The following is a 14,978-nucleotide window of genomic DNA, read 5'->3' on the forward strand; positions in this document are numbered from 1 at the left end:
TGAGACCAATCAACAGGTGCCACCAGAAGATGCCCGAGGTGAACAAAAAGGAATGCTCCATCGCCCTGCCCAGCTACCTCATCACTCCCCCAACCCAACAACTGGGAACTCACGTCTGTGGTTCTCGTTTCTGTGGTTGGGTGGGGACCGGGTCTCCTGGTCTTGGGCCTCATCCCCCTCCTCGCTGGCCAGGTGGGTGTGAGCGTAGTGGTAGCTGAGTCCCGGCCGGTTTTTATAGCGTTTGCCGCAGACTAGAGAGGAAAAGAGGAAAGGAAGGGAAAACGCAAATGTTAGCAATCTCTGCAGCTACGGCCATCATTCTCCCAGGCAGTGACTCCCATCCATCCACCCCAGAGCTGGGTTTCCCCGAAAAAGTGTCTCCCACTCCCAACAGCCCCCGACCCTCACCCCAGCACCAGCACCGCTGCGACAAGTAAAGAAAAGAACCCAGGTAAAGAAAAACCGGAGAAGACGGAAGTTGAACTGTGTACCATCATTTCCTAGCTGTGAGACCCTGGGAAAGTCACTTGCACTCTATGTGCCTCAGTTTCTTCAGAGGGAAAATAAGCATAACAGTAGTACTTAGCTCTTCGGTTGTTATGATGAGTTAATCTCTATGCAAAGCACTGAGAACAGTGGTAAGGGTGATAAGTATTATAACTTTGGTAAGGGTGACACTTATTATAACTTTGAAGTTAAAAGGCACTGGGAGTCTATTTAGGCCAACACCCCATGGCACAGATGAAGCAAGTGAGGCCCAGCAAGCTTAAGTGATTTGCCTGGGAACACACAGCTGGCTGTGGCAGAGCCACTGGAACCCAGGTCTCCTGGATTCCTGTGCAGTACTCCTTCCACCACCCTGTGGTTGACTCTGTACGAAGTACAAAAGCTTTATACGGATCATATTTTTGATCTATCACCCAGTGATTCTGTGCCAGAAAAACACATTCCACCTCCACCATTAAAACTATGAATCTGAGGCATCCTTGGTAGACGTCGCAACCAAGAGCTTGTGCCCTTGATGGCCCGGGAAGCCTCTGATATCCCGAATCTCTAAACACGTGTCCTAGCAGGCACCACCTCTCAGGTGGACAGTAGGAGACAAAGGCAACAAGTAACACAAATATGATTTCTTGGACCCAAGAAGAAGAAAGGGGCAGCTCCCTTGGTCGGCTGCTCAGTACCTAAATGGCTGAGACTAGACCACTGCCACCACCCTCCCTGTCACAAAGCCCAATATCTCAGCCCGTGGAGGGATGGCACTGCTGGTAGCAGAAGCCACAAGGGTCTTCCAGTAAAAATCTCATGCCAACCCTCTCCATCTTGTCCCCACCTCTCCCCAGCAGAGCAAACCCCACCGGATCTGCTGGAGTAGCGGAGGTTGCCAGCTTTAAGAGACTCTCGCTTCACATGACTGGGTTTTAGCAGTGAGTGTAAACACTTCACAAGGTGGAAAGAGTACAGAGTTCCTCATCAGACACAGGTTCAAATCCCACTTCCAGGTGCCAAAGTTGACCAGCTGCATGACCTCCACAGTATAGAGAAGAGCTGTTACCCACCCCTCTTACCCCCTACCCTTATTATTTCTGGTGGGGTTTCCTTTCTTACTAGATTCTCTTAGGTTTTTCAGGTATTATAACCATTGGCAAAAATGGATATTGTCATCTCTTCTTTCTCATATATATGTAAACTATTGTATCTTCTTAGCTTAATTCATTTGTAAGAATCACCAAGACAATATTTTAAAATAGCAAAAGCAAGCTTTTCCAATTGTAGTGAAATTGGATTTAGTGGTTCACTGTTTAGAAAGATATATGTAGCTAGTTTTTAGTCTTTATCAAGTTTAAGTAGTTCTTCTTATTCCTGAGTTAGAGTTTTATTACAGGAGAATTTTACCAGCTGTCCTTTCAGCATCTACTAATATATGACTCTCTTTTAGTTTGCTGATATGGTGAATTATGTTGATTTCCTAATGCTTCCTACTATTGAGCCATTCTTGCATTCCTAGAATGTACTCCATTTGGTCAGGGTGTATTATCTATTTGATATACTGCTGCATTCTACTTTCTAATTTTGCATTTTGCGTCTATACTCAGACTTGAGATAGATAAATAATTTTGGGCCTTTTACCATGATTTTCAATTGCATAATTGTGCTGACTTCCAAAAATAAATTAAGGAGTTCTGTGTGAAATTGGACAAGATACATAATCTCTTTGTGCCTTTTTTTTAAAAAATATATTTATTTATTTAATTTTGGCTGTGTTGAGTCTTCGTTTCTGTGCAAGGGCTTTCTCTAGTTGCGGCAAGCGGGGGCCACTCTTCATCGCAGTACGCGGGCCTCTCACTGTCGCGGCCTCTCTTGCTGCGGAGCAGTCTCCAGACATGCAGGCTCAGTAGTTGTGGCTCACAGGTCTAGTTGCTCCGCGGCATGTGGGATCTTCCCAGACCAGGGCTCGAACCCGTGTCCCCTGCATTGGCAGGCAGATTCTCAACCACTGTGCCACCAGGGAAGCCCTGTACCTTTTTTTAAATCTGAAAATGATGATGGTATTACTTACCTTGAGGGATTATAAATAATATTTGTAAAGTATCTCACTCAGTACCCAACACCTAATAGATGCTCAATAAACAGTAGTGAGGGGCAAGGGGCTTCAGTGTGGTCTTCCACATCTTAAGTGCTATACCCCCCTTGAAAGAGGGACTTTGACCCTTACCTCTCCTATGGAATCTGGGAATTGGCTGGACTTTCTTAAGAAGGTGAGAGTCTGAAATTCAAGTTGGTGATCAAGTTGGTGACCAAGCTGGTGACCTAGTGACTATAAATTCAAGTCCTACAATTGGCTCCTCTCTCCCTCTCTCTCCCTCTCTCTCTCTCTCTCTCTCTCATAAATATTGCAAAAAATAATAATAATAACATGTCACTACACAACTCAATTCCATTTGGCTCAGGAAGTGGGACCTAAGGAGACCCCTGAGGCACACCGTGGGCCTGCTTGTGACTTTTTCTATTTAACTTTTAAATGATCTAAGGTCAATAAACAGCAAATTATGGGGTCACTGGATATAAATTCATTTCATTACAAGGAATATTGCTGGTGAGGAATAAATGTTTATTAAAAATAAGGCCAATAATGTCAGTATTTATATGGGGAAGCCTCAGCTGCCTCTGCAGATCTCCCTACTGCACACTCCACAGTATTTTATTTGTTTATTTGTTTCATTTTCTTGTGTCAATTACCACCGTCTTCCTTAATCACAGAATTCCAGGATTTTAAGATCCTGGTCTAACTGACTATCAAATTGTTTTATTCCCACGAACACTCTAGATGCCTTCCTGGAACAACTCCACTGATGGGGAACTCACTACCCACCCGAGTAGGCATTTCTTCTTTGACCTCCTTGAATTATAGTTATGACTGCACTGGAGGACCTCTCTTAAGGACAGTGTCATATCGATTTCATCTTGATGTCAACAACTCCACCTGCCGTGCTGCCATGCACATTTTACACCTTCAAAACATACCCATTGAATAGTTGATGAGTGAACACAGAAACGTTTTGTAGGAAAGCGAGGAGATGGGAGAGGAGGTAAGTGTGTAGAACTGGCTCCATCTATCCACATTAATCTCACACTAATAGTTCTTAAAACCTACAAAACCAAACCCAAGCAAAAAGCTTCCCATATCTCCTTCCCCAATACCACAGAAAGTTTTAGAGCAGATCCTTTTGCTAAAAGAGAGATTCTCAAAGAGTAGTCACCAGACCAGCCCCATCTGCATCACCTGGGAAGTTGGTAGAGATGCAGTTTCTTGGGCTCCACCCCGGACCTACCGAAGCGGAAAGTCTCAGGGTAGGGCCAGGCAATCTGTGTTTTAACAGGGCCTGCAGGTGATTCCAATACACACTACAGTTTGAGAACCACTCTGCTAGAAGATTGAATATATTGAGGCTTAACTCTGCCCGCCCTGCATGCGCCTGCCCTTCTGGATGGATGGAGGTGGCAGGAGGGGGCAGCAGGAGGCAGCCCTGAGACCTGTGTTCAGTTATTAGAGGAAACAGAAGCGGACAGCCCACAGTGGCCCTGGAAGCCAGACCCCTTAACCACAATCCCTGTATGCAGAGCTTTCCAGGTGGAGCTTCATTTTTCTCCACCTGCTTATATCATGTCATTCCTTCATCACCAGGTCTTCAAGGAAACATTTATTAAACACCTAATGTGTACCCAGCCTTGAAGCACCAGAGGACAAAGACAAATGAGCCCCAGTCCCCTCCCTCCAGGAGTCCGAAGTCTAGCAGAGGAGATATACACGTCAACTAGCAAGGAGGGAGGTGGGATAAATGCACCAATGCGAGCCTGTGCCCCGCAAAGAGGAGGGGCCAGCTCACGGGCTTAAGTGGGGTGCGAGGATGGCTTCCCAGAGCAGGTGGATGAGCTGCAGCTTGTGAGAGAGCAGGACATCACCAGGCAGACAAAGGAGGAGGGCATGCGGGCACCAAAGCACGTCCCGCCAGCACCTTTGGGGAACTGCAGGATATTCAGTAAAGCCACTGGGAAGGGGGTATCGGGGTGGGTGTGAGGGGGACTAAGGAGAGGAAGGTGGGCAGGACTTTATCCTGACAGTGGGAAGTGGGAGGAGGACTGTATGCATCCTGAGGACCAACTTAATCAGATTTACATTTTAGAAATACTGCTTAAGGTTATAGTGCGAAGATGGATTCGGAGGTGGCAATAGGCTCCTTTAATTTTCCGTGTGTGAACAATGAGGACTTTGGGGTAGGAGAGAGGTTAGAGAGAATCTCGTAGAAGGGGGAGCGGGTGGGAGTCAGCAGAAAGGAGGAGCGCAAAATGACTTCCACGAACTGGGCCTTCCTGGCCACGCGCCATCCAGCCCCCATCCAGCCCCCCAGCCTCACCCGAAGCCTCCTTCCCAGCCCTCCTGCCCACTGGCCCTTTCGTTTCTTAAACATTTTTCCTTCCACAACAGAGCCTTTGCACAAGCTCTTCCCTCTGCCCAGAATGTCCCGCAGCCCCACTTTGCCTGATGAACGCTTCACAATCCTTCAGTTCTCCAGTCTTTCCAATCACAATTAGGACACTGGTGTGTTACCTTCCCAGGACTAGTCGTGTATCAGTATGTGTCTCTCCCACCAGCAGCAAGCATGGCAGGCCCTGTGTGTCTGCACACTGCTGCAGCCCCAGTGGTGAGCTCGGGGCCTGCACTCAATGTCAGCTAAGGGAAGCAATAAAAATACCTAGGTTTCTGACTTGGGCAACTGGGTGGAGGCACGTAGGAGGAAAATCAGATTTAAAGAAGGAAGGGAATGAGCTCAGTCTGGGGTTGGCTTATACACCTGGTGCTTGGGAAAGAGATGTGGATGTTGGAGTTGCCAGGTGGCAGTGGAAGTGATGGATATGGAGAGAAAAGTGCCAGGAGAGAAGGAGGAGAGAAAGAAGAAAGGTGGACACAGGACAACTCAGAAAACACCGGTATCTTAAAGAGTCTGGTGAAGAAAGAGAAACCGATTTAAAATTTTTAAGAAACACTCACAAAGGACTGAGCAACATAGGCCAGAGGAGCAGGGCTTCCAGGTGACAGAAACGATGACACCACCAGTCACGGCCCCTGCTAACAGCTACTGAGCATGTACCATGTGCCAGGCCTGTTCTGGTGCTTCAAGTAAATCAGCTCACAGCCACGCGCATCCCCATTTTACAGAGGCAGAGCCAGGATAACGTCAGATGCCCCAGAAGGGCCAAGAAGGCTGGGGACTCAGAAGACAGCACTGGGCTTGGCAATTAGCAGGTCACCTGAGTGAGCAGGGAATCCACAGCCTCAAGTAGGATGACGCAAGGCTACAGGAAGCTAGGATGCTTTGGGGAATGAGGAAGTGGTGATGGGGCCGAAGGACCATTCCTTCCAGCATGACTGTGGAAGGGGAAGGAGTCAGCTGGTGGGCAGATGGGACTGAAGAGTCCAGGGAGGCTGAGTGGGGATTGTCCTTTAACAGAACAGGTCTTGATCAGGCCCGTAGGCTAAAGGGAAGGAGGCAGGAGGGAGGGGAGTTTGAGAGGCAGGGTTAGGAGAGATTGGAGTTCATGGAGCAAGATGCCTGACCCCAAAACAAAGCTGCTGACCCAAGTCCCAGTCCCTCAGATGACTTCATCCTAGGGACGAGAGATTGCTAAGATTTATTTTGGTTGAAGAGCATCTGGGTCAGACTGCTACATTGTGATGAAGACAAACGCCTTGGAAATCCTGCTTTGACTGGTTTGGAAGAGAAGGAAAATCTAGCACTGTCTCACCTTCTATATGTATTTCATCACATCTCGCTGCCACTCTGAACACTTGTGAGCCAGCTTCGTAGACGTGTGACCTGTACATTCAGACAGGGTCCTGGGTTCGGAAGGGTCCCACACTTAGTTTAACGCCTTGCTCTTGCCATCTTGAAATTTTTAATACTATTAAACAAAGGGGCCCTCATTTGCATTTTGCACTGGGCCCTGTGCATTATGCATCTGGCCTTGGAAACCATTTGGGGCAGGGGGTGGAGATCTGGGACTAAGTTATTCCAAACAGCCACATTGATCGTGTAAGAGCTGCCACAGTGAATGCAGGACCCAGCCAGCTCTAGTCGAGGGCAAAATTTCCCTCTGAGGTAACTAGGAAGCCTGGCCAGAGGGGTTAGCCACTCAGCAGTGGTCATTTTAGTGCCACCAACAGCTCTGGCCCTTCGTCTGGGTCGACCCTCCCTTCAGAGAGGCAGGCTCTGTATTGATGCGTGGGTAGGCTAGATCCGAACAGCCTGGGTTCAAATCCCAGCTCCGTTGCTGACTGACTGTGACCTTGGGTGAGTAGCTAAATCTCTCTGTGCCTCAGCATCCTCTCTGGAAAACGGGGATGATCATGACAGCACACCTACTGCACAGTTGTGAGGCTATGTGAGAGAATACATATAAGTGGTGCTGGGAAAACTGGACAGGTACATGTAAAAGTATGAGATTAGAACACTCCCTAGCTCAAATGGATTAAAGAACTAAATGTAAGGCCAGACACTATAAAACTCTTAGAGGAAAACATAGGCAGAACACGCTATGACATAAATCACAGCAAGATCCTTTTCGACCCACATCCTAGAGAAATGGAAATAAAAATAAACAAATGGGACCTAATGAAACTTAAAAGCTTCTGCACAGCAAAGGAAACCATAAACAAGACCAAAAGACAACCCTCAGAATGGGAGAAAATATTTGCAAATAAAGCAACTGACAAAGGATTAATCTCCAAATTTTACAAGCAGCTCATGCAGCTCAATAACAAAAAAACGAACAACCCAATCCAAAAATGGGCAGAAGACCTAAAATGACATTTCTCCAAAGAAGATATACAGATTGCCAACAAACACATGAAAGAATGCTCAACATCACTAATCATTAGAGAAATGCAAATCAAAACTACAATGCGATATCACCTCACACCAGTCAGAATGGCCATCATCAAAAATCTAGAAACAATAAATGCTGGAGAGGGTGTGGAGTAAAGGGAACCCTCTTGCACTGTTGGTGGGAATGTAAATTGATACAGCCACTATGGAGAACAGTATGGAGGTTCCTTAAAAAACTACAAATAGAACTACCATATGACCCAGCAATCCCACTACTGGGCATATACCCTGAGCAAACCATAATTCAAAAAGAGTCATGTACCAAGATGTTCATTGCAGCTCTATTTACAATAGCCAGGACATGGAAGCAACCTAAGTGTCCCTCAACAGATGAATGGATAAAGAAGATGTGGCACATATATACAATGGAATATTACTCAGGCATAAAAAGAAACAAAATTGAGTTATATGTAGTGAGGTGGATGGACCTAGAGTCTGTCATACAGAGTGAAGTAAGTCAGAAAGAGAAAAATACCATATGCTAACACATATATATGGAATCTAAAAAAAAAAAAAAAGGTCATGAAGAACCTAGGGGTAAGATGGGAATAAAGACACAGACCTACTAGAGCATGGACTTGAGGACATGGGGAGGGGGAAGGGTAAGCTGTGACAAAGTGAGAGAGGGGCATGGACATATATACACTACCAAACGTAAGGTAGACAGCTAATGGGAAGCAGCCGCATAGCACAGGGAGATCAGCTCGGTGCTTTGTGACCACCTGGAGGGGTGGGATAGGGAGGGTGGGAGGGAGGGAGATGCAAGAGGGAAGAGATATGGGAACATATGTATATGTATAGCTGATTCACTTTGTTATAAAGCAGAAACTAACACACCATTGTAAAGCAATTATACCCCAATAAAGATGTTAAAAAAAAAAAAAGAAGAGAGAGAATACATTGAAAATAGTACAGGGCTCACAGTAAGCGTCAGCCATCGTCAGCTGCTATTGTCAACACTGCGGATCCGCAAAGGGAACAAACCCTAAAGGGAAGGGGGTGGGGAGGACTAGTAGTTTGTCCTCTGAAGTCTGGGGTGATGGAGTTGCAAGGAAAAGAATGTTGGGAAAGATACATTCTGGAAATAAAGTATTAGAACCATCTGCTATCCCTTTATCACGTCAGCAATCTCACTCCCCACTCTTGTGCAGAATCAGACTGAGCTCCAAGACAGCTGAAGCATTCAGAGAGGGCTGCTCCCCCATCCTCCCACTCCAGGCTCCCTCCCCAGGGCAAGCTCCTTGGCGTCATGCGCCCCTGAAGCCATCACCCCTGGGACCAGGCACAAGCCTGTGCACAGCCTCAGGTCCTTCTTTTCACCTTGGCAGCACGCACCTGGATTGTGTGTTCCAGGCGCCACGCACGTGGAGAGGAACGGCTGTGACAATGAGGAAGGTCCAGCTTGCCTTCCCCTCTCTCCTTCCCCCTGGGGCAGATCCATCTGTCAAGCTGCAGAATTAGTGCTTGCCCACTTCCCAATCCAGAGCTGCATTCGCCAGGCAGGACCTCCTGTCTGGAGTTATGAATACCTTCAGTGCCACCCCAGAATATTTACAACACACCTCTGCCACCCCACTCCAACCCTACACCACTCACCCCTTATGAGGATGGGGGAGGAAGCGGAGAAGGGGGAGGAGGGAGGAACAATCAGGGGCAGTTTGTGTGAACAAAGCCGGCTGCAGCAGACAGCAGAATCCTTCCTGCCAGGGAGAAGCGGCTGCCTTCCCCACTGATAACTTAATGACTCTGGCACATTTTCATCAGCCCAACTTGGAGCACGCAGTGGGTATCTGAGCCAGTGGTTTCCGAGAGCCTGAAAGCAGCGACTGAAAGCAATTACAGGATGAGCGTCCAAGAGACAAAGCCTGGACCTTGGGAGTCACCGGGCCACATCTCTTTCCCAGCTCTGCCCTGTGGCACTTACACACAGCCCTGAGGACACCACTTCCCTTTCTCTGCAGCTTGACTTCCTCTTCTGTAAAATCGACCCAGCAGTGCCTGTCACCTGCTGATGCCTCCAAGGCATCATACTTACAGACTATCAGGCAGGCACACATTCTCACACTGAATCTCACAACAGCTCAGGAGGTAGGGATTATCATCCCATTTTACAGAGAAGGAAACTGAGTCTGGGGGGCATTGAAACAATTCACTAAATGGCAGAGTCGGAATTTGAACTCAGGTCTGTCTGACTTTGAAACACACAGAGTCAAAGATGTGCTAGTCATTCTCCATTCACAACCCCTCCCAGTGCCTGGAGCTGACCTCGATGGCCTCTTGCCCTCTGCTTCCGGTGGAGTTTGGCCATCGGGAGGCACTGGCAGGAGGACGGAGGGTGAGAAGAGAGGAGGTGGGGATCTGTGCCCTGCCCACCCCACTCGGGCTACCCTCCCTCCCAGATCCAGCTACCCCTGGGAGCCAATGTCCTCCCTGCTCCTTGGAACTCAGGATGGGGAGGGCTCCCCCTCTCCCTTGTTGCTACCTTTATCCTGCCCACACCTCCACAGTCACTCTGACATCAAATTCTCTGCCATTCAGCCCATCTAAGGTTGAAACTTATGTCCTGCTGGAGCCAAGACAAATACAAACAAGGGCCATTTTGACAAGAGAATCATAGCCTACCAGACCGGTTCAGATGTTTGGGGACCTCCACACCTTCCTGAAAACCCTCGGTCTTCTCTCTGCAGAACCATCAAGGTGGGTGGAGGACCGTCTACACCAATTCCCCGGGTGGGAGGAAGCCCCAAGTGAGAAAAGTCCTGCTGTGAATGAGCTTGGGACAAAACCCAGGGAACACTGCAAAAGGCCACTAGCTCAGACCTGTGTACTCAGGGTAGGGTGTTATCCCTACGACTATGTTAAATGCCTAGAAGAGCCAGTGATGGCTCCACAAAGCTCAAGCGATAAAAGTGGTGGCTTCACAGATGGCCCAGGTCCTGCAACATTTAGGCACCAAAAGCTCCTCTTGGACAAGCACAGGTGGGCTTCCCTCCCCACCCCTTCCCGAGCCAGAGGCCAGCAGCGCGGGTGGCCTTCTGCAGACCTGGCGTCTGGCCCTGGCTCTGATACTAACCCACCGTGCATCCTTAGACAAATCCCACAGCTTTCTGGACTTGGTTTCCCTATTTGTAACATATGGCAGTTGCATCAGACCATCTCTAAGTCTTTCCATTCTAACACTGCACAACGCTTTGTTTCTCTGGGTCCTCTGAGGACTGTGTGTCTCCTGAAGCAATTATTCCCTCAACTGTGACAGAAAAATGCTGTAGATTCCCAGCCACAGAATCCACCCAGGGGCTGCCTACACCCTTCTCCCCACCCCACCAAGCCAGGTAGGCAGATGCCCTTCTGTGGCTTCATGCCTTCTTCCAGGCCACCCTTGATGCTTATTTTAAGCTGAGTTCTTCTGGACAGAAACACAGGGGCTGGAGTAGGGGTGGGGTGTAATATCCTGATTTTTCAAAGCCACATTCCTCAGGGTCTGGCACTGACCCATATATTAGGAGTGAACCCAGAGCCAGGATCTATCAAATGCCTGTGATCCACAAGTCCTGTGTCTTCATCAAGGGAGGGCATTCTGCATATTGTAGGAATTTACTGTATGTGAACGTGGCTACATGTTTTTTTTAAAAAAAAAAAACAGGAAGAACGGAGATAGGCAACAAGGTTTCATTTCAAAATACTCTATAACCTGATTCTGGATCCCCCGCAGAGAAATGCAGAAACTTCCAAAACCAAAGCATTAAATGTGTTAGCAGAACTCTTTCCTGCTCTGTTGAGAAGCAGGGTAACATGATTCTGGTGAACTCTGGGGTCAGTTGTCCTACGTCAGCTAATTGGTTGTGTGACCTTGGGCAAGTTACTCCAAACCTCAGTTTCCTTGTCTGTAAAATGGGGATAATAATAGTTTTATACCTCATGTGGGTATTGTGAGAACTGAATGAGTCCATCCTTGTAAAGTACTTAGCACATTGCCTGGCACGCAACAAATGTTCAACAAACAGTAGCTCTTTCTGATCGTTCAGTTCACTCTCAGAATGCTTCCCTGATCTCTGACAATGCCAGCAGCCAGGGCACAAAACACCACTGGGGACTCACATGTGAAATAAATACCCTTTCTTGAATTAGTAGGAAAAAAAAATATTTATTCAGCATATTTATGAACCAGGCAGTGAACTAATTATTTTTACACACGGTCTCATTTCACCCTCTTGAAAACCCTCTAAGGTCAATCTTATTGCCCTCACTTGACAGAAAAAGAAACTGAGGCTCAGAGAGGTTTTTGTGATTTGTCCTAGGTTGTGGCTAGGGAGTGTTGTAGCAAAGACTCAAATCCTGGGCTTCTGATTCGAGAGCCATCTTCTTCGGGCCACCATCCCTTATAGACATGGTGTCTTTGATTCCTTATTCTAGTGAAATCATACATTAGCATGTCCTTAATTCACTTAAAGAGTCAAATATCATTCTTTTTTTAATCTTCATGGAAAATAATTTAAATAATAAATATTACTGTCAACATTTCTGGAGAAGGTAAACAGAGAAAGGCAAAAAAATCAGATGCAATATCATAAAGTATAGTAGCCTCCAAACATTTGGGAATCTGGCCAGCGTGCTCTCTTTGGGGATCTCGGGGTGAATATCTGACATAAACGCTCCTTCAGATCCTTGATTTGTGAGTCCTGACCTACCAAGTGCGTCTCAATGACCCTTACCTGAAGCAGGCCCCCATCCACCTGCGACATCGGTATAAGATCCTCACGAACTTTGGGGAAACAAACGTATACTAGCATATTTTAGACATTTCTGCCTGGATGTCCTGCCATGTCCACAAACCCATATGTCAAAGTTTCATCACTTCCCCAAATTACCTCCTCCTCCTCTAGAATATTCCAGTTAAGCCTCCCTCATGTCTCCATTACTCAAGCTCAAGACTTGAAGAGTCACTGTTGCCACCTCCCTCTCTCTTGTACCCCACATCCTGTCTGTCCTCTGCCAGCTTCTGTGGATTTTTCTTTCATAAAGTCTTGCTTGTTTGCCCCCTCCATTGTGTTCCTGCTCTCACCACTGTCCAGACTTCATGTCTTCTCCTTCCTGACTGGAAAAGGCTCCTCTTAGCCACAGGCTTCAGGCTCTCTCCCCTGAACACCTAATCCTCGAGATTAACCATTCCAGAGACGTCTCCAGGATCATCCATGATTCACCATTGACTATACGGGCCAAACTCTAAGCAGCTCAGTCTAATGTCCAGCTCTGTGCCCCTCAATCTCCCTACCCAAACACTCTGCTTCAGCCACGCTGGTCTATCTTCTGTCCTGGTATGTGCATCCCACATTCAACATTTTGGGAGCAGCCACTGTGCTGGGTCTGGGATGCAAGTTGAATATGACACAGTCTCTGCCCTCAGAAGGCTCACAGTCTAGCTTGAAGAATGGACAAATAGACAAACTGTTATCATACTGTGTGAGAGGTAGCCTATGCAGAGTTATGTACAAGGTAAGGTAGATTCCAGGAAGAGATGAGTGACGGGTGGGGGGATAGGGAGATTGCAGGGGAGACAGAGAGAGATTGCTAACTGGGATCAAGTCCTGGATCTGCCACTTATTCACTGGGTGACCTCAGGAAAGTTAATTAACCCCTTTTCTCCACAGAATCCTTATCTGTAGGATGGAGATGATCATGCCATCTATCTCCTGGTATTTTTCAAGGATTAAAGAATTAATATAGACGAAACCTAACATTCCAGGCCCATATTATAAATCAACAAACTTTTGCCATTACTATTATTACCTCCGGCTGATTCCCACATACCCCTCCTTCCCTGGAGACGTCCGTCAATTCAATACACCCTCACTGAGGACCTGCTTGGCATCCTAGGGAAGCACCCTCTGACATACCGGTCCCCAGCCCCAGACCACTCTCTCCCCTGGATTCCTGCAGTGCTCACTGCCTACTCAATGAAAACTGCTTGTGTTATCTCCTCCTGGGATATCAGCCTTATCTTGCCAACTACATTGGTGACAGAGGAAATAAGGAAAAGGCAAAGGTTGAAGAAACAGTCATTAAGCACATACCATGTGCAAACATTTTAATATATATTATCACATGTAGCTTTCCTAACCGTGTACATCCCCACTCCACACCTCGGGACAATGGACACTCCCAGCAGCAAGACAATTTTCTCGAAAAATTCTGGATAACAAGCTAACAAGTGGCAGGGCCACAATCTGACCTCAGGCTTCTCACTCCAAAGTCAGTGCACCTTCTTTGTGCAGCTCTTGCTAACCCACTTCCCTGACCCCCCACCAGGACTTGAAATAAGAGAAATCAAAGGCTGTGCACCAGGCACTTTGACCTCACAGTTCTGCTTCTAGGAAATAAAAGCATTATGCAAACATATAGCTGCAATATTGTTTTTAATAGTGAACAAATTTTAAACTGTCTAAACATCCAACAAGTGGAACAATGGTTGAGCAAACTGGGGCATGGCCATATCATGGAACACCATATAGCCTTAAAATGTTGTCATAAAAATGTCCTTATTGACATGGAAGGATGGTCCTCATGTGTTGTTGAGTGGGGGGGGGGGGTTAAAGTGGTATGTATCATTTATTGGGGGGAGGGTATAGTAGACAGAGACAGCGAGAACCCTAAACTAGGATACAACAAAACAAAGTGGAAATTACCTCTGAAGAGTAAGATTATGGGTGATTTTTATTTTTCCCTTTATGCTTATCTGTAATTTCTGATTTTTCTGCAATGAACGTATACTGTTTCTGACTGGATAAGAAAGTAATTCAAGAGGGTGTACACATAGGTATAAAACAAACTTACGATTACCAAAGGGGAAGGGGGGAGGGATAAATTAGGAGTATGGGATTAACAGATACATACTAGCATATATAAAATAGATAAACAACAAGGATTTACTGTATGGCACAGGGAACTATATTCAGTATGTTGTAATAACGTATAATGGAAAACAGTTGAAAAAAAGAAGAATATATATATAACTGAGTCACTTTGCTGTACCTCTGAAACTAACACAATACTGTAAATTAACTATACTTCAATTCAATAAATAAATAAAAGAGGGTGTGAGTTACAGCCCAGAAAAGGCAAACCTAGGTTTGGTGGTCAATGGGCAAGGTTCTTGAGAGAGCTAGAGGGTATGAGGGCATGAATGAGAAATTTCAGCCTCTCCCCAGCCCTGTCTCCTACCAGCCCTGCTGCGGCAACCTGCAACCTGTGTCCATGAAGCGAGGACATTTAAATATTTAAACAGACCCAGCTTTGCAGGGACAAATGCACTCAGTCTCCAGGGATCAATCCCATGCCACAGGCCCTGCTCCACAAATCAAGTTTCTGGGGCACGGAGCCTTTCCCACCCCTCCCCCACCGCACCCCACGCAAGAACCTGCAAGATAATAGCGGCAACAACTGAGGGATGAGGCCGGCTTCCCTTCAGCGGCAAGGGCGGCCAGCCTGAAGGCCGCGTTATTGGCTTTTACCACTGCAGCTTGAAGCGAAAAGCAC

At 46.9% G+C, this 14,978-nt stretch overlaps 1 protein-coding gene across 7 annotated transcripts in view; it reads right to left on the minus strand.

Moving 5' to 3' along the window:
- Window positions 1-14,978, minus strand: part of DPF3 (double PHD fingers 3) — a 266,506-nt gene that overhangs the window by 90,269 nt on the left and 161,259 nt on the right. For all 7 annotated transcript variants that reach the window (XR_009563158.1, XR_009563157.1, XR_009563156.1 and 4 more), the window contains exon 7: window positions 114-251. Coding sequence is in view for 4 of the 7 variants with exons in the window: in XM_060294995.1 (XP_060150978.1) it covers window positions 114-251 (138 nt within the window). In the remaining 3 variants the exon portion in view is untranslated. The remainder of the gene's footprint in view (window positions 1-113; window positions 252-14,978) is intronic.

This window comes from Globicephala melas, chromosome 2 (assembly GCF_963455315.2).
Source record: "Globicephala melas chromosome 2, mGloMel1.2, whole genome shotgun sequence".
NCBI lineage: Eukaryota > Metazoa > Chordata > Mammalia > Artiodactyla > Delphinidae > Globicephala > Globicephala melas.